This window comes from Octodon degus, unplaced genomic scaffold (genome assembly GCF_000260255.1).
Source record: "Octodon degus isolate 3935 unplaced genomic scaffold, OctDeg1.0 scaffold00003, whole genome shotgun sequence".
Lineage (NCBI taxonomy): Eukaryota > Metazoa > Chordata > Mammalia > Rodentia > Octodontidae > Octodon > Octodon degus.
The window spans coordinates 12,755,956-12,779,785 of record NW_004524579.1 but is presented as its reverse complement, the minus strand read 5'-3'; the positions used below and the strand labels follow the sequence as shown (position 1 = coordinate 12,779,785).

General features: G+C 39.2%; 1 protein-coding gene across 1 annotated transcript in view; it reads left to right on the top strand.

Moving 5' to 3' along the window:
- Window positions 1-23,830, top strand: part of Tpgs2 (tubulin polyglutamylase complex subunit 2) — a 38,547-nt gene that overhangs the window by 13,901 nt on the left and 816 nt on the right. The window contains exons 2-7 of the mRNA XM_004623712.3: window positions 254-333; window positions 16,062-16,149; window positions 18,258-18,386; window positions 19,836-19,949; window positions 21,476-21,636; window positions 23,748-23,824. Coding sequence (XP_004623769.1) covers window positions 254-333; window positions 16,062-16,149; window positions 18,258-18,386; window positions 19,836-19,949; window positions 21,476-21,636; window positions 23,748-23,824 — 649 coding nt within the window. The remainder of the gene's footprint in view (window positions 1-253; window positions 334-16,061; window positions 16,150-18,257; window positions 18,387-19,835; window positions 19,950-21,475; window positions 21,637-23,747; window positions 23,825-23,830) is intronic.

The following is a 23,830-nucleotide window of genomic DNA, read 5'->3' as shown; positions in this document are numbered from 1 at the left end:
GTAATGTTTGAGTATAATGTACTGTATGTTTTGTTAATATTCTTTCTATCAAATAGACTTTATCATCCTAAGTTATGGAACTGAGTACTTTTTCAGGGACCAACCAGTTCTCTGCTTTTCATTACAAGGGATTTAATATTCATCAGAAGGATCTGATAGTCCTAGTGCCATTATCAACAGTTAGTTAACCTGTAGTATAGACTGTGTGTGAGCTGATTGCACCTCTATAGATTTTTTTTCTTCCTTCCTCTAGAATCTTCTCCAGGTGTGACAGAGGTAACCATCATAGAAAAGGCACCTGCTGAACGTCATATGATTTCTTCCTGGGAACAAGTAAGTATTGTCATGTGAATCTTCCTCTCCCTACAAAGGCCCTTAATGGTTCTGAGAAGGAAAATTTAGGGCAGAGATAGCCTATTCCCATGTCAGATCACAGCTACCTTTCATTCCATGCCATCTCTTTTTTTTTTTTAAATGAACTTCATTGAATTAAAAACTTGCATACCACACAATCCACAAACTTTAGTAGAGTGCAAGATTCAACAAATTCCAGCACATTAACAGCTGTACAATTGTAACTATAGTCAAACTTACATCACTTTATTATCTCAAATCAAAATACTGTTCATGAGCCAACATCTCCTAATCACACCTCTACAAATCTGGACAACCATTAATCCACTCTTTATCTCCTTAGAATTTTCTAGTCTTTTTCTTTTCTTCAAAATAGACCATGATTAGCGGACTAAGCATCTGGTTTGGCAAGCGCAGGAACCAGGGTTTGTTCCCCAGTCCCGCATGCTGCACCAGCCCCACCCCCAAGACGTGCTGAGCTGGCAAATGAGTCTGGGTGTGGTGGCACATGCCTGTAATCCCAGTGCTGCAGAGGCTGAAAACAGATGGATCACCATGACTCCAATCTGCGTAGTGACACGCTGTACCAAGTACACACACACACACACACACACACACACACAAAGATCATGAATGTAACAAAAACAAAGGACCCAACATATGCAAAGAAAATTGAATTCTGCATAGTGAACTCTCACACCACATTAGACCAGAGACTGGCAACAGAAACATATTCATTCCATGTCATTTCCCCAGCATGAAGTGACTCCTCCAAGCACTAGAAAGCCTATGAGGCAATGAATATTTGAATTTATAGAAAACAACAAAAAAAAATATCAAGCAAAGAAAGGAAAAAGTACACTTCAGTAACCATCATGCTTGGCAGAGCTTGGATAAGTGCGCAGGTAAGTACTAACACATCCCAATTTTCCTCTGCTTTCATTTACTAAGTAAAAGTTTTAATCTCCTAAAATAGTCCAAGCAGTGTGCTTGTTATTGAACCCTGGGTATTCATTGGTAATTTTTTTAAACTTTTCTTACCACTTTATCATATTGTCTGCAGAGAGTATAGATTGTTATAAGCATAATTACAAATTAGACTGAGTACTATGAAAGAGGTGAAGGGAGAACTGTCCAGAGGCCTGATCTGGTCTGGAGGTTAAGAAAACATTTTCCCAAAGAAGCTACAAAGGGTTGTTAATCAGACACATGGGATGTAGATGAAAGGAGTTTCAGTATATGTAAGGGCTTTGACAATAAAAAGATTATTTTATTCCAGAAACATAAATAAGGAGCAAGGAAAAGTTCAGAGTACAGCACATACCAGACATCAGGAGTTTTAAATAGGGAACGGAGAAAGTCAGTGTTTTGTTCGGGAAGACCACCGCAGTTGTAGAAATGCAAGTGAACTTGACTGGAGAATGACCAATTAGGTTAATTATTGTATTCTTCACCTCACATACGTGTCACTTCTTTATGGCAAGGACATTTAAAATATTTTATTTTGAAATACATGTTATTATTAACTTTGTTCCATCATCATGCTTTGCATTAGAACACCAGAATTTACCCCTCCTAATGCATTAACCAGCATCTCCCCTCTCCCCAGCCTCTGGTAATAATTCTATTCTAATTCTGTAACTTCAACTTTTGTGGCTATAAATGAGATCATAGAGTGCTTATCTCTGTGTCTGGCTTGTTAAAATGTCTGTACCATCCAAAACAACTTATAAGCTCAGTGAAATCTTTCAAAATTTCCATGTCATTTTTTTTACAGAAGTAGTAGAAAATAATCCTAAAGCTCATATGGAACTGAATAGCCATATAAACAAATCTTAACTAAAAAGAACAAGGCTGAAGACAGAGTACAGGATTTCAGAGTATGTTACAAAGCTATAATAATTAAAACATGTTTCTGCCAGAAAAAGACACATCAACCAATGTTTAAATTTTATGAAGTGGCCAATCTTGTCAGAGCCATTTCATGGTGTTTCAATGGTTGACATTCTTATGGGTAACCCTGAGAAAAACATGTGATTGAAAACATTTCTCTTCATCTTTTACATGGTTAAGCTAGCCCCTTAAGGAAAACCACCCATGGGGTTCTTGTCTAGGGTAGAACACTATTAAGGCTGTGATATATTATGTCACTCACTTGATGGAATTTCTGAGGTGTATCATTCTTTGTGTCTTGGTCTATATACTTTCCACAACTCTCAAGACTTCAGCTCAGTAGAATAAGCATGCAAGGGCCTGAGTTCAATCCCCAGTTCCACCAAAAAAAAGAAAAAAGACTTCACCCATTTGTCCTTGTTTTACCTACTACACTCTAGTTTATTCATTTGGAACTTTCTTTCCATAGCTTCTTTCAGGGTTGGCATATGCAGTGTATCTCATTGGAATGTAGTATGCATCCTGGACACTACCTTTCTTAGGTTCCTGTTCAGCTTAGACTGATACTGAGAACACTGCAGTTGTAGAGCTATATGAATAACCATCAGAGGTCTACAATAATTAAAAAGTAAGAATGAGAGAAAGAAATTTATAACTGAGACTGTAAAAAGAACATTATCCTCAGACATACTTTAAAGATATAATAAATTTTTTATTATTTAAAGATTTAAAGATATAATAAATTTTTTGTTGTTCTTCAAAATTTATAGTAAAAGGCACACTATCACTGAGTAATGTCCCTAGCATTTTTTTTTCCTTAAGACGAAGCCTTGCTTAGTTACCCAGATTGACCTCAAATCTGCAGTCTTTCTGCCTCTGCCTCCAGGGGAGCTGGGTTGAGAGGAAACACCATGGAGCCCTGCTTAGTTTTCTTACTTTTGAATGTTACCTTTAAATCATTCACTCATTTTCAGTTGCTCTTTGAATATGATGAGATATAAGGGCACAGATTCTGTAGCATATATATGGCCATTTTTCCAAACACCTTCTGTTATCTTTTCTACCGTGTGTATTCTTGCCATCTTTGTCAAAAACTGGTAAGAATATCTATTTGAGTCTGGGCTTATAGTGTCATTTGTGTTTGATTTTCTGCCAGTACAAAGTTATGATGGCTTTAATACTTTCAAGACATGTATTTTAATACTTCAATTTTTGTTCTTTTTGCTAAAGATTGCTTTGACTCTCATGTAGGCAGTGGGGTCCTACATGGTTCCATTCACATTTTAGGATTTTTTTTTTTAGGATTTTCTTTTTATTTCTATGAAGAATGTCACTAATATTTTGTATGGGAGTTATATTGAATCTGTAGATTGCTTTTGGTAGTGTGAACAGCTTAACAATGTGAATTCTTACAGTGCATGTACACAAACTGTCCATTTGTGTTTGTTTCCTACAATTCTTTGTCAGTGTTTTCTAATTTTGATTGTCAAGAACTTTTCCTTGGTCAAATTTATTAAAAAGCTTTTGTGAATGGAATGGTTACTTGATTTCTCAGCAGTTTCATTATTGCTATATAAAAATTTTGATTATTATATGTTGACTTTATATACTGCATCTTGTGGAACTTGTTTGTAAGTTCTCACTTTGTTTGGTGGAGTCATTAGGTTTTGGTGTTTTTTTTTTTTTTTTTTTTTTTTTTTTAGTATATAAAATCCTGTCATTTGGAGAATTAATTTGATCTCCTCCTTTCCTATTTGGATTTTCTTCCTTCCTTCCTTCTTCTCATTCTCCCCCCCCCCCATCTTTCTCTCTGTCTTGTCTTCTTGTTCTACCTAAGACTACTTCTAATACTTTATTGAATGAGTGGTAGAAATAGACATTCTTATCTTGTTCTTGATCTTAAATATATAATTTTTTTCCTATTCAGTATGAAGAGGTACATTACTAGGATACCTAATTTTTTTAGGGGTTTTAATCATGAAGGAAGAATGGATTTCATCAAATATTTTTCTTGCATCTATTGAGATGATCTTCAGGCTTTTGTCCTTCATTCTGTTGATTTAATGTACTGTATTCATTGATTTGTGTATGTTGAAGCAGCCTGTATTCCTTGTGTAAATACCATTTGATCATAATCCTTTATATTTGCTATTGGATTTGATGAGTATTTTTGAGAATTTAGGCATATATTGTTCATAAGAGATACTGCTTGGTTGTTTTCATTTTTGTTGTACATTTGTCTGATTTTAGTATAAGGGTAATCCTGACTTTGTAAGATTAGTTTGAAGGAGTTCATTCCATTTTAGGCCTTTGGAATCATTTGAGAAGACTTGGTGTTAGTTTTTCCTTAAAGCTTCGGCAAAATTCTACAGTGAAGCTATCTAGTCCTAGGCTTTCTTGGGAGACTTTTTATTACTGACTCAGTGTCTTTGCTTGTTAAGCGTTGCTCAGGTTTTTTTATGTACCCTTGAATCTATTTTGTTTGATTATAAATGCTTAGAAATGTATCTGTTTCTTTTAAGTTTTCCAATTTGCTGGCATTAAGTTGTGCATAATAGCTCCAAATGATTGTTGTTTCAGTGATATCAATTGTCACCTCTTCTTTTTCTTTTCTTTTTTTTTTTTTTTTTTTTTTTTTTTTTTTTTGCGGAACCGGGAATTGAACTCAGGCCCTTGCACTTGCTGGAAAAGCGCTTATTCCACTGAGCCATCTCCCCAGCCCACCTCTTCTTTTTCATTACTGATCTTACTTGGGTCTTCTCTCTTTTTCTTGGTTAGTCTACCTACAATTTTGTCAATTTTCTTTTCAAAACATCAACTCTGTTTCATTGATTTTTTTTTTTTTAATCCTATTTTTAGTCTCTTGCTTCTACTCTGATCTTTGTTATTATTTTTCTCCTGGTAATTTTGGGTTTAGTGTATTCTTGTTTTTCTAGTTTCTTATGTTGTACTTTCAGGTTCTTTTGAATCTATTTTTTAATGCAGGTACTTGTTAGTATAAACTTCTGTCTTACTGCTTCCATACGTTTATTATATTTTTCATTTTCAATTGTTTCCAGAAATTTTTAAATTTTCCTTTTGGTTTATATACTGACCCATTGTTTGTTTAAGAGAATGTTACCTTTCATGTATTTTTATAATTTCTAAAGTTCTTCTTGTGGTTTGTAGTTCCATTTCATTGTGGCCAGAGAATATATATACTGGGGTTTAATTTTCTTTGACTCTATTGAGACTTGTTTTGTGGCCTAACATATGGTTTAGCTTGTAGAATGTTCCGCATTCTACAGGAATGTGAATTTTGCTGCTGTTGGTTCCACTAATGTCCTTTTAGGTTTATTTGGTCTGAAGTGTAGTTTAAATTTGATGTTTCTTTGTTGGTTGTGTATGTGTTTGTGCGTGTGTGTATGCGAACCCACACAAGCCCTATGTCCAGCACAGCTCTTTAACTTCCCAGGGGCAGACAGTGGAAAATGAAGAAATGAAGACAAGAATCAAACAACAGAAAGCTGAGGTCAGGTGGAGCCCTCTCTCCTGATGGGAGGAAAAGAACTTCCCAACAACAGCAGCACATTTATTTATACACTCAGGAGGCTATTATCAATTAATGCACCCCTACTGCACCTAGCAACTTGATTGCTTAGCTCAGCTCAGAGTGGCTTGTGTTCTCTGAGCTGGAACAGTGACTTGTCTCAGGCGCTCTATGTTCTTGAACTGGCCTTCTTCAACCCTGTACATATGACCGATCTCCAGCTTTAGCTGCTCCCCGCAGTGTTTGTGTTTGTATCTGTTTCTGTATCTATGTCTATGTCTATGTGAATATATAAATGGTCCATTGATGAAGGTAAAGTATTGAAGTCCCTAGCTATTGCTGTTTAAAGAGTTTGTTACTCTTTTTCTATTAAGAGTTTAATTTTTTTTTCCATAATTTTATTGAGAAACAAATAGCAGTGAGACAGTTTCAAACCAAATTGGTAGGACAGTTTCAATAATTAACACATTGCATACATTCTTCCTAATGGTTAATTGCTGTACAAGATGCAGACATGATATCCTATCTACAAACACTATTAGAACAAATCCCTCTATTCATTAAGAAAATGTAACTATGTATCTATCCTAACCATTTTGAATACACAGATACAAAATGGACATTCATCTGTATCCCCTTTTTTGTTAAGTTCCGTTATTTGAATATTATAGGTGTGTGAACTCAGCAAAATATTCTAAAAGAGTCCAGTAGTCCATAATAGTATTGGGTCTTCCGCTTAACTGGCAATGTCAGAAATTGTTGACCTGAGTCCCCTACAGCTCAACATAACAGCACGGCTTTACTTCTTATATTTCATTTTTGTACTTTTCTGCTGGATGGTTAAGACCAAAGTAAAGCAGGACCTATGCAACAAGAGTTGTAGCTTTTGGGTCTGATAAGGTCAGTGAAATCCTCTCAGGATTTATCCTGAGATCCTGTACCTCAGATTGTAGAACCTTTGTCAGTGTCAGCCAAGTGGATGAGTCATGGCCATTGCTTGGCCAGCGTGCTCTCTGGGAAAGCCTGAGAGAGTGTTTTCTCTCCATGTGACTCTCCTTAGCCACAGAAAGTTGTTTTGTTTCTTTTCTTTTCTTTTCTTTTGCTCTGAATGCCTTCAGGGCAGGTTTGGCTGGCTTGAGTTGTGGGGATTGAACCAGATTGTTGAAGCAGCCACTTAAAGAACTGACCTAAGGGGCAGGCCCTCAAGAGTTTACTTAGATAATTGGGAGCTCCAGCATTTGATGCACATACCATTATAAGTGTTATGTTCTCTTGTTGCATTAATCGATTTTCATTTTATAATGACCTTTATTTTGATAGTTTTTTATTTAAAGTCTATCTAACATAGTATTGCCACTCTCTCTTGCTTTTGCTATTTCCATGCTGTAGTAGTTAGCTTTCCATTACTGTTAACAAATATGTAAAAGAAATCAACTTCAAATAAGATTTATCTTGGCTCAGAGTTTTGAAAGTTTCAACCCATGTCCCATTCACCCTTGGCTTTTGGGCTATGGTGATGTAGTATGTTTTGTCTGGTGTATGTGGCCGAAGGGGACAGTGTAGCTCACCTCATGATACTCAAGAAGCAAAGAATGCAAGAGGAGTGACTGAGATCCCAATATCCCTCTCAGGGACAACCCCCAGTGACCTAAATCTTGTCACTAAAGGCTACCTTTTTAAGTTGTCACTGCTTCCCAATAATGCTAAGCTTTGGACCAAGCCTTTAACATATGGACCTTTGAGGCACACTTATGATCCAAATCTCTATCTACCTCCTTGTTTTCAGACTGTGTATGTGTTTTTGCTCATGAAATGAGTTTCTTGTAGGCATCTTATCATTGGGTTTTGCTTTTCTTATCAGTATAATCAATATGTATCTTTTAGTTGGGACATGTAATCCTTTGCATTCAAGATCATTTTTGATAAAAAAAATTCTATCATTTTGTTAAAAGATTCCTTTATATGCCACTTGATGCTTCTCTTGATGCTTTTGCAATTATTTTTCCCTTATACTTTTTTATTTCCCCAGAACTGGGAATTGAATTCAGGCCCTTGTGCTTGCCAGGCAAGCACTTATTCTACTGAGCTATCTCCCCAGCCCTCCCTCATACTTTTGACAGTTTGATTATATCACATATTACAGAGAATTTTATAAGGGAGCTTTACTTTAAAAGCTTTTGTGCTTTCTGTATGTGGATCTTTGGAAATCTATTCCAAAGATTTTAGCAATTATTTCATTAAATAGATTTTCTATGCCTTTTACCTTTTCTCTTTCTGCAATAAAAGGTTTGCACTCTTAATAATGTTTCCTAAGTTTCAAAGTTTTCTTCCTTATTTTTAGTTTGGTTTGTTTCTTTGACTGGGTCATTTCAAAAACTTGTCTTGAAGCTCAAAAGTTATTTCTTCTGCCTATTGTATTATGGTGTTGAGGCTCTCCACTGTATTTTTTATTTCACTTACTGAATTCTCTAGTGCCATACTTTGTTTGGTTCTTCCTCTCTTTGGTGAATTTTTCATTCATGTCATAAATTGTGTCCCTATTCAATTATTTGAATTGTTAGTATTTTCTGTTATCCAATTAAGTTTCATTAAAAATCATTCAGAATTCTTTGTTAGGCAATTCAGTGGTTTCTTTTTCTTTTTGTTGCTGGAGCATTTTGTTCCTTTGGAGATGTCATGTTACCTTGTTTTTTCATGTTTGTGTCCATGTGCTGATGGAGTGCATCTAGTAAGTTTGTTGCTTCTATTTTTTTTTTTTTTAGGGTGGCTCTGATAATAAATGTGCTGATGATGTCTTCTAAAGTATTGCTTAAATATGCCTTGGTTCCAAGATGCAGGGACCATGTTACTTCTTCAATAGTAATCACAGTTGGCTTGCAGCTGTCTTAGTAGCCTCTGTTTCAGGTGTGGGAATCACAATGCCAGCTGGTGTGCAGCTCCTTTAGGTGGGACAGAATCACTGGCAGCTGCTGGTATAGTGCACCCAGCTGCAAATAAGCAACACATCAGTTTCTCAGGTTATGAGGGGCAGTGAGTGTAGCATACCATGTCTAGTGGGGGGGGGGGGCAGGAAACTAGTATTTCAGGCCTGAATGGGGACTGGGGCCTGCCTTTAGTCCTATACCAGGAAACTGGCAGTGTATAAGAGCCACACAGTTAACTTTCTGGGGGCTAATCTACCTAAATACACTTCTCAGCTGCTTCTCAGGACCAAATGTGTTGGTGAGGGCTTCTGTTTCTCAGGTTCTTGCTGGGTCCAGCTTTTGAGATCAGGCTGTGTAGTTGCTTCTTGGGGCTACAGAAGACAGATAGGGCTTCTCAGATGCTTCCTGAGTAAAACTTGAGTGGTCCAGGCCACTCATGAGAAAGAGCTACCTTTCTGCTTCCAATGGCCTCTAGACTGAACAATTTAAGATGAGCTACCACTATTTTGTGGACACAGGGCAGAGACCACTTAACTGCTGCAGCAACCTGGACAGTGCTTCACAGGACCCAGTATGGGAAGGTCTCAAGATGTTTCTGTAGATTAGGAGCCTGAGTAAGGGAAGACATATAATGGGCTGGGCTCTTTCTGGGGTGCAGGAGCAATGCAGTAATGTGGTAACCCAACAGCTCTCCAGATTGGGCTTGGAACCTGTTGTGACATAGGATTCTACAGCAACAAGTGCCTCAATGTCTGTGGCATGAGAATTGGCAGGAATCTCCTAGTTATTACTTTTTCCAACTCTAGCAAAGTCCCTCTTGATTCAAGATTGATTTAGAGAGACAGAATGGAAATGTTGTATGTTTAATTCTCTTCTTTGTAAAGCTGTGATGAGCCAGGTGTGGTGGTGCACACCTGTAATCCCAGCACTTGGAAGACTAAGGCAGGATTGCTGTGAGTTCAAGGCCAGCCTAAACTACATAGCAGGATCTGGTCTCAAAAGGAGGAGGGGACAGGGAGAAAAAAAGGAGAAAAAGATGAGGCTGTGATATATCTGTGTGTTCTGCATGTCTCTACCACACCAGCAGTAAACTCCAACCCTTATCTCAAATACTGCAGTGACGTATAAGGGCTGATCAACAAAAATGTTGTATGTTTAAAAAAGGATTATTACAGTAAAAGACCAATTGTTGTTAATTCCCCTCAAAATATCCCTCCTCACTCTGAACACTTTCCCATCATTTTGGCCATAATCTGAAGCAGTTATGGAAGTCCTCTTTTGTGAGTAGTTTACAAAGTATGGTCAAAAAATACAGTAAATGCTACTGCTGAATGGCATCCAATAGAAAGGTAGCATCATAAAAACATGACAGGGTGTTCTCATTCCCTTTTTTCACCAGATCTGGCAACATAGAACTTCTGGCTCTTGCCCAGAGTCCAAATGATGATGAACGGTAAATGATTTGAATTGCTTTAGAGCATCAAGGCCGCCATGACAGCACAACTGTGATTTCCAGAACTATTTCAGAAAGTGGCAAGAATGATGGGAAACTGTTTAGAGCAAGGGAAGGGAAATTATTAACAGTGTCTTTAACAATGTCTTTAACAAAAAAAATCACTGTAAACTTTCATTTACTTTGTGAGCATGCCTCATAGCTTTATGTTGTTTGTTATGGAAGGAAGTGTGTCAGGTGATAGTGAGCTGCCTTGGGTACTCATAAATTTTTTCCCTTGGATTCTAAAGTACCTCCCTCTTCAGATTCTTCTAATTCTCTTTGGCCCTTATAGCTTCATTACACTTATTTTGTATACTTTTGTCTCCATGTAAATTAGGAAAGAATTTAGCTCAAGGAGGTATACTAATAAATTAACAATAGTTTAAACAAGTAGGAATTAATATTTCTCTTGTAACAAATCTTGAGGTGACAATTGAAGTTGATTCATCAACCCTGGTTATGTTAAAACATCATTTCTGTTTTTTGTCATTTAACTCTGTGGTAACCAGTTGACTCCTTGGGTCCCACCTGTCACCTCCAAGCACAAGATGGGAAGAAGAAGTAAGGGATATTGAGAGTTTCATTTCCTCTATATCTCTTTGACTCTGCTTCATGCGATCTATTTCTTTCCTGAATTGCTCATTCAGGGAATCCGTCATTTTTCTAATCTCCTCTATTTTTTTATCAATATCTTCTTTAGAAGCAGTTAGAAATTCTTCTACTGCAGTGTTTTTTTCAGATTGGGTTTCCTGCCTATGTTTCTGTAGTTGCTTCTTTACTTCATCTGCTATGAGTTCTGAGAGTTCTTTTTTTATTTCAGAAAAGAATTGCGCTCTGATTTCCTCTATATCTTTCTGCTGTTGCTTATTTACTATCGACGCTCTTAATTCATGCATTTGAGCCAAGCTAGTGCCCTCTGCACTTGTTCTGGGTGGGCGCTGGGTTTCTTCCATATGTTTCTGCATTTGATTCTTTAGTTCAGAAGTTATTAATTCAAGGATTTCTTTTCTCATTTCCAATCTGAGGTCTTCTATATCTTTCTGCAGCTGTTTCTTTATTTCAGAAGCTGCTGATTCATTGCTTTCAGCTGTGTGATTTCCAATTTTTTCTGTGTTAGTGTCCTCTGTACTTGTTACAGGTGGGCTTGGGTTCTGAGGTTGCATTTTGTTCCTTCTCGTCATTTTGTGTAGCACTGTCTTCTGACCTTTGTTGTAGATCTTTGCTGTAGTTATATCCTTCGCACGTACTGAAGTTCAGGTGCAGCTCTACAAAGTTTGGACTTATCCAGCTGCGTCTGGCTTGGGTCTGGCTGCTGTGCTCAATCCTTCCCGCTGCTGCCCTTAAGGGTGAACCTGTTGTGCCCCTGTGGCGAGATGTTCTGCTCCTGGACTAGCTGGTTGGATCTATTCTCTACACTCTCCCCTGCAGGGATTGCAGCTGCAGGATTACACCTCAGGCATGTATGCCAGGCCTGAGCTGTGCTTGGAGGGGGCAAGGTGAAGTAGGAGGAAGAGGAAGCTCTCTGCACACACTCACGGGACCTGGGCTAGGACTGGGTCTGGGGCCTCCGGGACAAGGCAAAAATTCCTACTCGGTGGGCGGGGTGGGGGAGGCACTGTGGAGTGGTGGGGGGCAGCCCAAGGGGCTGGGAGAGGGTCCGGCCCACTCTGCGCCTGGGCTGGGACTGGTCCCGCCGGCGCAGGGTAGCAGGAAGCTCTCCACACACTCACCGGACCTGGGCTAGGACTGGGTCAGAAGTAAGGGATATTTCTAGTTCTACTTATCTCCTTTTAAAAGGAAAGCAGAAATTTTCTTGAAAACCTCATTAAACTTATATTTACAATTTAATGTCCAACACTAATTAATTGCTAACTGAAGTCTTAAAAGCAGGACCTTTTGCCATCTCAAGCAAAATTAATGTTTTGTCAAGTGGGAAGAGAAAGGCACATTTGTGTAAGCAAACCATGTGTCTGACACAGTCTTCTCTGCACTTTGCCTTACTTTTCTTGGTATTTCTAGTGAATAGAAGAGTACTTTTTCCAAAACAGACTTTCAGTAAGTGTTGAATGGATGAATTAGATAAAACGCAAGTCAGAGAAAATATACAATTATTTCAGGGTCACCTGTTTTTCCACAGGCAGTCCTTAATTTCAGTATGAAAACTGAGGCTCCCATATCGAGAACCTGTAAAACAAGGAAGTTGCAAATACAGCACTTTCTCCAAGAGTCCCCTCATGTGTAAATCTTGTTGGCTAGTTAAGGACCCTACTGTTCTGAACGTTGTTTTGGCTGAGTTTTGTCACATAAAGTGCTCCTTCATCGAAACATATGCTGCCCCCAGATGGGAGCAAAATTTATAAATTTTTTCATCATGTATTTTAAGAAAGAGACTGGTGGTTGTATGGAGAAAGGCTTTTGAGCAGACTGTGCTGCTGTTCTCTGAATATTAAACATATAGTTCTGGCCCATAACTCATATAAAAGGTTGGAGGGACTCAGAATTCTCCTGGGGATCTCACACTATTCCTTTACAGCCCTGGTTTTCTTTCTGTTCTATGGAATGTGTGCTCCAAGATGAATTTAAGTAGATGTGTTGCCCTACTGCCTCACATATCCAGGAATGTTTTAGTGCTCTTCCTTGGTTGGCTTCATGAACAAACCCTTCCTTAGGCTATTGTTGCAAGATACACAATAACCTGCTCAGAAAGCTCAGACATCTATAGAAACGTTAAGCTGGGAAGATAGCTCAGTGGTATAAGCGCCTGCCTGGCAAGCACAAGGTCTTGAGTGCAATCCCTGCTTTAAAAAAAAAAAAAAATTAATTTCCATCCTTTGACACCTTTATGACTTAATCCTGTATCTGTTATTCTCCATTCCAAGACAAAGTGGGCTCTAAAAGTGGAAGGAAAGAGCCAGCAAGATACCTTAGCGGACCAAGCACCTGCTTAGGCAAGCACATTGACCGGGGTTCAACCTCTGGCACCACATGCCACTCTTGCCTTGCCCCCAGGCATGCTGAGCCAGTGACTGCCTCCATGGTGGCACACACCTTTAATCTTAGTGCTGGGGAGGCTGAAAATAAGAGGATCACTGTGAGTCTGAGCTGCATAGTGAGAACCTGTAGAAGATACATAAATTTTTAAAAAATAATAAAAGTGGAAGGAACAATATTGTGTAGAATTGTTCAGAAGTAGAGACAGTGAAGAGGCAGTGGATAGCTCTGCCTTTGATAGCCCTTTCTCATGAAGGTTTTCTGGGAATCAAGTTGTTAGCTCCCAAAACTAATGAAGCAGTAGCAAGATTTGTACTGGACTCTTTAAAGAGTAGCTTAAAGAAACTACTGTAGTTAGCCTCCTTCGAGGAGAAAAAAATATTGAAAATTGGAAGCTGTGTGACAGAATCATCTTCAGACAAGGTAGAGATAGCAGTAGGTATAGTCATCTCTTATGTTAGATACTGATGAGGATTGATCTATCTTCTTGACCTTCTTCCCAAATTCTCCCTCCAGTCTTGATATGCCTGCCCTCCATTCCCTCTCTGCCAGGCTTCCTCCTTCTCCCTTCCATCTGCCCCCCTCCAGAGGAAGGAATGGCTGAGACTGGTGGAGAGAAGCCCTTTGAAATGGGGCAGCTGCTTCTGTGGAACAAAGCAAGAAGTTAAAATGGTAAAGGATGGGTCTCTGGCCAGGGTAGAGGAATTTCTAGAAATGGCACAATGGAAGACCCACTGGGAAAAATTAAACATTCAGCAGAGAAGTAGCAGGGTTAGGGCCAGCCAGCCACTCATTTATATTAGAAGGACAATGTAAACAACGTTTTTCAGGATTTGGTTTGCCTGACAATTTACATTAGTGTTTGAAATGTATTTTATAACTTCACTGACTTCATATTTTTATGAATTTTGAATTTTTAAAAGAACACTGATATAAAATACTAAAACTTGGGGACCAGGGATATATCTCAACAACACAAGTGCCAGCCTTGCAAGCATAAAGTCCTAAGTAAGAGTCCTAGTACCCCAGAGTAATTTAGCAAGGTCCTATCTTAAAATAAAAAGGGCTAGGATATATAGCTTAGTACAGAGTTCATTGATCAGTACAAAAAGGAAAGAAGGGAAGGGGAAGGGGAAGGGGAAAGGAAAGGAGAAAGGAAAGGAGAATGGAAAGGAAAGGAGAAAGGAAAGGAAAGAGGAGGGGAGGGGAAGGAAGGGCAGGGGAGGGGCAGGGAGGGGAAGGGAGACAGACTGGTAGCATTTTCCTTGTCTATACCACAAGATGGCACTAGTGATCAAAATCTTTGAGTGGATACTAGCTTTCGGGGGCTATAGAAGAGAAAAATCTCGTCAGAACACTGTTAACTGTAGATTTCTTGTGCATGGGCTCCCCGGGGTGGAGAGGGGCATTCTGCATGCACAGTTTTCCTCTCTGAAACCACAGAGCATAGAACACACAGGAAACACTAGAAGTAAGATCTAAATTCTAAATACAGTACTGCAACTTACTGAGAAGAAAATACATTAGGCCAAGAAATCTGAGAATCCAGTGCTTTACATTTTGAGATTGGTAACTAGGTGGTAACAAGAGCAAAAATAAAAACTAATGAGACTCATACTCTAGTTCTTAAAGAACATTAAAAGCATGATTCAGGGGCCAGGGAGATGGCTCAGTAGAATAAGTGCTTCCCTGACAAGCGCAAGGGTCCGAGTTCAATCCCCAGTTCCGCCAAAAGAAAAAAACATGATTCATTAAGACAATAGCACTTGTCCATTAACTAATCTAAAACTGCTTAAATCACTTGCCAGCTCAATGCTTTCTCCTCATCTATAGAACTTGAAGATCTTGTGACTTCAGATAATAACTTGTAGTCTTCTGTCTTCCTGTCAAGCTTAAATACTTCCCACCTCCAGTATTTTGTAGATTTCGTCTTAGACTTTATTCTTGAACCTAGAATTTAAGGTCATTCAGCTAGTGACAGAACTGGGAAGGGCACTCAGGTTGTCTTGCTGCATGCTATTTGCTCACACATTGGGTACCTGAAACTCAATGACAGGATGACTTAAAACAGACCTGAAATACACAGTGGTTAATATTAGATTGTAGAAGGAACCAATAAAAGTTTGGGCAGAGTTACTAATGTGTTTCTCTTTTGCCTCTATAACTTTACAAAGAAGACACTCTAGGACAACCAGGAAAGGAATTGTACAACTCATCTTTCTGTAAACTCAGTGCTTTGAATTGGCTGGAGGAGACTGGTCAAGCCTATGCACAGATGTGAATTATGTAATGTCTAAGGTTTGCTCCTTGTGTTTCCTAAAAGGATATTGAGTTGTTCCTTTGTTCTCTGCACCACCATTTGAAGGATTTCTTATCCATATAAAATACTTGTGTATAACCACAACATTCTAAGAAATGTCAAAAATACTAGAATAGTTTTGTTGCCTTGAATGCTTTGGAAATATATATTCTTCACTTTTAAAATATTGTCATTTTCCCAGTTAATTCATTTCAGCAAACAATATATGCAGATGGATCTGAAACTTGTGGCAATGATTGTTTTGCTCTAACATTGTCAGACTTTGTCTCTCATCACATTCTCCTGTTTCCTCCTCAGCTTGTTCTCTTTAAGCTCCTTTTTCAGCTAGGACATATCGTGGGAGACTGATTTATCTGGTGAGACAAAAAATAAAAGTCAAACTGATGAGTTTGCTTATAGACCTCAGCACCTGTCTAACATGGTTTTATAGGAAATTATCAGTCATTCTGTTTCAGAGATCTTAACCCTGGTAAATAGGGTCCCCCACACTTTGAGGTATAGCCCTATTCCCCTTTCCCAATGCTCATCTAACACATCCATTGTTTGTAATTCTAGAAAAATAATTGTATGATGCCTGAGGATATGAAGAACTTTTACTTGATGACCAATGGCTTCCACATGACCTGGAGTGTAAAGCTAGATGGTGAGTTGGTTCCCTTGCTGTAGGGGAGCATCCCAATGCTGGACAGTTTGAATGGATGATGCTTAGGGCCTTACAACTTTAGAATCTTTGAATCTTGACAGCTTTTATAGGTGCTCATCAAATACCATATCCAAAAGTTTTCATTTTCTCCCAAAGCTAACCAACACTGTCAGTGCTTCAGCTACCACCACCCTCTTCCAGTATCTAGCTGGTTCTGACCTGGAAGCTCAGATTAGAGGCTGCTTGTTGCAATGTGGTAGAGAAAAACATTAATCACTACACAAAGAACCTAACCAACTCAAACATAAAGTTGCTGCATATTTACCACCACCACCACCACCAGTAGTCTTCTCAGGGTCTGCAACAACACCAGCCTCCAATTTTCCTGGGAACAGCTGCCCTTGTCAGACAGGCTCCTTCTCTAGTCTCATCATGGTGAGGACTTCAAGGCTCTAAGCTTCAAACCACAGCCTTTCCCTTTCTGCTTATATCACCTCAGCCTAAGTTACCGTCCACTTCAGTTTGCTGTCAGACTGTCATCTTAGCCTTTAGTGTTCCTAAGCTAAGATATTTGCACTGCAGATGTAGGAACTCACAACTCTGTACATATCAGAGATTGTAGATACTATGTCGACATGAGAGGTAGCATTGCACATTTAGCTGAAGACTTTTGTAAAAGCTCATAAGCTAGTATATCCTGATCTGGCCATAGTAGTCCAACCCATTTCTGGCATAGACTTGCCAGCCCCACCTTTGTTGGTCTAAATTGCTTCTATCCCCAGCAACATCCCCAAGACAGAGTACCCACATCTCCTCACTTCTGTTTCTACCCTTCTTCAGAGCGTGGATATGGCCTTGGGAATCTGGAGTGGCACACAAGGGACAGAGACAAGATTGTTAGCTTCTTTGGGCCCACATCGTGGGGATAAGTCAGCCCCAAATGTGCCTCAGAGTGGAGCTTTTTTCATGAGTATTTTATCAATGAGCCATTTTTATAATTGCAGTATCTTTGGTAATTTAATTATCCAGTCCTGGTCTTTTCATTCCCTTTACCATACACATTCTGTTTTGGTTTTTTTGTTTGTTTTGTTTTTTTAATGTATTTAGTACTATAGGGTCTATAGGGTCTCACTACACAGATCGGACTTGCAGTGATCCTTCCTGTCTTTCAGCCTCACAAGCACTGGGATTATAGGCATGCACTACCACACCCAGTCTCAATCATTGTCTCAGTGCACCCCCAGGGGCAGGGTCAGCATGGCAGGCTGGGTATTGAACCCCAATTGCTGCGTCTGCCGAAGCAGGTGCTTTAATCTGCTTAGCTACCTAGCCAGCCCTGCCATGCACATTCTTTACTGAATAGTTTAAGTCAGTAGAAGAGGCAGTTTCTGATGTTTAATAGTATTTTTTGCGCTGACAGTCCATGTTCCTTACAACACTTGTTTCATTGCCTTCAACCATTCCTATTTTTTCAGAAGTTATATTTCTAAACCTTTGTGTGCCACCTTGTGTCCAGCATCCTATATAACAGGGACCCTTTTTAACAGATGAGGAAAACATGCAGTTTTCCTGTTAGTTATTTACACCCTAATCACAGAAGACTATAATGAGGCAAGAAGGCTGTCAAGTTCTTTCTCCTGAGTAAGGATAAATGACAAATAGTGGGAGAGGAATTTTGTCTTGAAAGCTTGTGAGAAGAGAAAGTGCCTATTATCTAATCAAACCTGCTACTCCTTTAGAAAATACGATTCTTTTTATATAATACTGGAAAAGAGTGTGATACTATTATTACATAATTTACTTTTAAATTAAGGTTCCTAAATCCAGGCTTTGCAGCTTATTTTGAGTACCTCTTCTAAGTTTTTATTCATCTGCACCCAAATAATGCAGTGGGTTTTGTTCATCACCCATGGCCTACAGGTTGTTGGTTTTTTTTTTTTTTTTTTTTTGCATTGAAAGCTAGTGTTTTGTGATCCTTGTCTTTCCACCTTCCATCAGATGCCTCAACCAAACAGTAGCTCTCCCTGGGTATTGAGGGAGAAACCCTTTGATGAGCATTGTAACTAGCCTGTTATTTTATGTCATTGTTCTTTTTGATGTTCCCATAGAGCACATCATTCCGCTGGGCAACATGGCAATTAATAGCATCTCAAAATTAAATGAACTCAACCAGTCTTCTATGTATTCACTTCCTAATGCACCAACCCTGGCAGACCTGGAGGATGATACATATGAAGGTACCTGGTGAAACTTCTGCTTTGGGTTAGAAATCAGCCTGCTGATTTTCTTTTTATCATACTTAGAGCCAGGGGACAAGGTAGCTTTATAATATGTTTTCTAATATGTTTTGAGCTAAAAACTCTTCCTATTCATAGCTTCTTCAGAGCCTGGAATTAAGGGGAGAAAAATAAATAAAATGTAAGAACAGCCTGTATCAACAAAGGAAATTTTCATGAAGAAATTATCAGAGAAAGAAAAACTCTTCTAGGCTATACTGCTCTAGAGACCCATCTTTTTCAACCGGTCCCCACCTCTTAACAGCAAGTCAGCCATAAAGCACTATAATCCAACTCTCTTTCTGAAGCTTTACTAATGAGGGGGTTGGAGAACACCTACATAGAAATCATAACACCATATTAGTGTCTAAAAAACAGTAAATTTATTTTTAGAGCAGGAAATCTGGAACTAGCTGGTATAGTTACCTGAGAAATTCAGGATACCTCTGGCTTCTTGTGCAATGGCCTTTGTGTCTACCTCAGGCCAGGATTCATTTTCAGCAGCTAAAGTTTGCCCTTAAATACTAGTTACCTACTCCTTTCACATTAATCCATAAAAATTTCTTACTACTGTCCTATGAACATTTTTAAAATGTAATTTAATAAAAGGAATGGCTGTCCATCATATTCACAGATTTCCAAGTGCCTTCGGGGAGAGCAGTGTATACACCAGGGGGCAGTAATCTTGGAGGCCATCTTAGAGTTCTCTGTACCCAACTGGGTTAGGGAAATAATGGTACAGTGTTTAAGGATAGGGTCATATGAATCTAATCATACAAGCAACAAACAACAAATGATCATAACCAGTAGCCAACCTAAAATAACAAATTTGAATAGAACAAAATTTTGGGGGTACAAATAACAGGGAACTCCATTCCAGGATATAAGACTGATGACAAATCATAAGTATATCCAGAATAATTTTGATAAAAGGAAGCTTTTAAAGGCAAAAAAGAAAATTTCACATAAGCTGCTCTGCTCTCAGAAGGTGATTACAGAAATTGATGTTAACCCACTAGTAGAGACAGACATTACTAGGCAAGTTTTTTCATATGAACTTCTTCAGTCTTAAAAACTTTATCAAAGTCAACCTTGATACAAAAAATAGGTGCAAAATGGATAAGGTATGGAAGGCAAATAAGTTATGAGATAAAAGTAGGCTATCAAGGAATTTCATGTGGAAACCTTGTGATAGTTGTTATTGATTCCCTATCTCTAGATGATGGGAAAGCCCAGATAGCCTAATCCATCAGTGAAATCTAGGGTATTTAAAGCATACAAAAGCATTCTTTTAAAAATAATAGTTAATATGTGAGAGAGGGCTTGTTCCTGGTTTTTTTTTTTTTTTTTAATGTACAACTCTGTAAGTTGACTTTGTTTGAACCTTACCATTAACTTCTGGATTTGCAGCCAGTGATGACCAGCCAGAGAAGCCTCATTTTGACTCTCGAAGTGTGATATTTGAGCTGGATTCATGCAATGGAAATGGGAAGGTTTGCCTTGTCTACAAAACTGGGAAACCAGGTAAGAATCCTTTACAAACATAGCCATACAGTTTGGGTTTGATCTTCCTGACTTTGTTCAACACATAAACTACATATCTCTCTGGCCTGAGATGTTGCCAACGCTCTGGTATGTGCAAAGACCCAGAAAGCATCTTTGGTCAGTTCCAAGCAATCTCCTGGAGGCCAGTGTCTAGCCATCTTCATATGTGAATTACTGTAGGACAGTCAAAGGGATTGGATAATAGGTGAATAAAATTTGAAAGAAAAAGTCACTGGTTCATAGACTCCTGCAGGCTCCTGGATGAGATAAGCATCCAGGAGACACTCTTTTAAGTTTCTATATCTAGGCCAGTTAGCAGTAATAAATTCTGAATTACTAGACCCTACATGGAAAATAAAAAGGGGCCAGGTAGTGGCTACTATTTCTGTGCCCTTAAGAGCAACTACTGCCTGGCCTCTAACAGCAGTTTGGGCCGGGGGCCTTTGAAAATACGGAGCTGGCCTCAGTCTTTTCAGCTAGCTCTATCTGATGGGGTGAGAGATACATCAACATTTACCTCTGTGGGGTGAAAAGGTTATCTTTAAGTGGAGGAATGATAGCAGAGTAGCCTGTGAGCTGCATCTTGAACTGTGACTGGAATGAGACATGAGGAAGCGAGTAAACGAGACATTTAACCAAAAGGACAAATGGATAAAAGCTATCTTAAGAGAAGAACAACTGACTTGGAGGAGTAACAGTTCATTTCCATGAGCTACATGAGATAAGGAAGGAGAGAAAGCCCAAAGGCAGGCTGATGTTTCTCTTGCAGAACAGTGTTAGACATAATATGGAAGACAGTGGATGGTGAGGATTGCTGGGGAGAATGGCAGAATTTAAGTGAAAATGTTTGTGACCATAAGAAGTTCTGGGAATGGAAGAGACTGGATAATGGATGCCACATAGGGGGAGTTCCTGCTCTCTAGATGCAGATGAACTTGGGTAGGCTTGAGGTAGCATGAATGGAAGGCCAGAAGATGCAAGGCAGGAAGAGCTGGTACAGGAAGTAGTACCTGTGTCTGTTCAGCCAGGCCATCATACAACCACATAGGCAAAATTCTCAGAAGTGAGCTGGTCTGGATTTCTTTATAACTGGTTCTCACAGTACTTCTGATTGCTGAGAGAGCCTGATCCACCCAAGAGAACCTCTTCAAGAGAACATGAGCATGAGTTTCTTTTCATTAGAAAAGCTAAAAGCAATATAGTGAGGAAGAGGTGCACTGAGTCCCCTCAAAAAAGGAACATTTGCTTGGACAGCCTGAATATTGCTTCTAGGTAGCCAGATCCAGCAGATAAATCTAATGAGTAATGATTAAGAATGTACAAGATTGTCAAATAAATGGGCCAATGAGGCCACTGGAGAATGAAACCAAGAAACTGGAAGAGGAAAAAAGAATTTGTATATTTTACATCTTCTCTACTATTTACTTTTAACCATAAGTGTATGTCAACTTTAAAGGGAGAAAATGTTAAACTATCGCTGTTGTTTATTTCCTTTTGTTATTTAGCATTATCACAAGACACTGAAATCTGGTTCCTGGATAGAGCATTATATTGGCATTTTCTCACAGATACTTTTACTGCCTATTACCGCCTGCTCATCACCCACCTGGGCCTGCCCCAGTGGCAGTATGCCTTCACCAGCTATGGCATTAGCCCACAGGCCAAGGTAAGGGGAGAACACCTATCATCTCAAAATGTGATGTATATAAAAATTCTGGCAGGCATGGTGGCACACAGCTATAATCCCAGCACTTGGGAGTCTGAGGCAAGAGGATTGCTCTGAGTTTGAGGCCAGGGTTGCAGTGAGTTCAAGGCCAACCTGAACTAAATAATGAGACATTATCTCAAAAAAAAAAAAAAAAAAAGAAAAAAATCCTCTGAGGAAATCGTTGCTTTGAAAATTGCCGCCTTGCCCTTATGGTTTATGAGACATGGGGTGGAGCCCAGGAACCCATGTTTTCAAGGCAGGTGATTCCATTGCATGGACAACCTCACTTTATATTTAGTTAACTGATTCCCAGACTTGGGTGACCCTCAGAGTCAATCATCCTGGGAGTTTTTAAGTAAATGTTATCAGAGGCTAAAGTCTAACTAGTTTTTGGACTGACATTTCATGTATTCAGGGAGAGTAAAAAAGTATATCTCTATTCCCCTGTTCTCCCAGAGGAACCTAGTTTTTGTATCTTCCTAAGATACTCAATGCATACATTCTCAGGGGAGCCTTTTAACTTTTGCATAATCACAAGTATAATGTACTGTTCACATTTTTTCTTCACATTATTCTTTTAACTCCATACTTTTACCTTGGGATCATTCCATATTAGCATATGTACAGCCAGTTTGTCCTAACAGCTACAGAGTATTCCATTGTATGGATATGCCTCATTTATATTTCAAATCTGGTCACTATTTCAAGAAAAGATACCAGGTAAAACTGTTAAACATCCTGATTTGAGAACACAAAGTGAGAGCTGGGGAATATAGCTCAGTGGCGTGGTACCTGCCTCGCAAGCGTAAGGTCATGATTTCAGTTTTTGGTACCCTTCCCCACCCCCTACCTCCCACCCCCCCAAAAAAAGGCTTTTTGTGGTAGAATTTGTGACTGGAATGAGGCAGTCTGGTCTCCCTCATGGTGATTTCTTACAACATGAAATAAGCAGGAAATTAGGGACTCAGCTCAAGTACCATCTTGCTAGATATTCATTGAGGAGGCCTCATTTTCCTCACAGGTCACGTGATGAAAACTTCCATCCAGTCAACATTATAAGGTGGTTGTGATCAGAGAAAGATCAATAAATTAGGATGCTGTTTTCCCTCAGCTACTTCGAAAAGTAGTGAGGAAGAAAACACCAGCATATATATATCTTCCCCTAGGAAAGCTCACAGTGGCCTCTGTTGTACCTGTCCTGGGGTAGAGGGTGAGGAGTGGGGTGCCACCAGAATCTACCTGATGAAGAATAGCTACTTTGAGGACTAATCAGAGGGACACTGTCCCCGGGTGACTCATTAGGTCAGAAGGTGTCTCAGTTACTCTTCTCTCATTGCTAGGACAAATACCCAACACCCAAAATGAAGGAGGAAAGGGTTTGTTTAGCTCACAATCAGTGGAGGTTTCAGTCTATACTCAGCTGGGTCTAAGGCAGAATGGCACATGGCAGCACAGAGCAGCCATTCATGGAAGGGGCAAAGGGAGTGCAGCAGCTTAGGCAGCTAGCAAGCTTCTCTCTCCTCCTTACATTTTAATGCAGAGTGTTTGCCCCAGGGCACTCACGCCCATAATCTCAGGATTGGATCATGAATCAATCACAAATTCCAAAAGCCACCCCATGACTGCATGAGGCATTGGGGGGACACCTAGACATAAACCATAACAGAAGGAAAGCAGTATGCTTAGATTCTTAGTTCTCATACTGCATTTATTTTAGAGTTGATTAGACTTTTCAAAACATGTGTATTTGACCAAGAATAGATGGGTCTGTCATCACTTTCTCTTAGTGAAGAGCTAAGAGTTTTGAAGGCAGTTTTTCATTAAAATGAACACAGATTGAGAAACTCTTATCTGAAATGCTTGGAATCAGAAGTATTTCACATTTCAAAGTTTTTTAATTTTGAAATATGTGCATAGGCTTTCTTGGTTGACACTCAAAAAGTTTCAGTTAGGAATGCTCAACCTGTATTCTCTTTGCTCTGTTGTCCCCAGCTCTCTCCCTCCACAGCCTTGTTAGGAATGGCAATTACCTTTGAATTTTGACTCTTTCTTTCAATTCTGCCTTACAGCAATGGTTCAGCTTGTATAAGCCCATCGCCTACAACACAGACCTGCTCGCTGGAGAGACCGACTCCTTCATGAATAAGCTAGA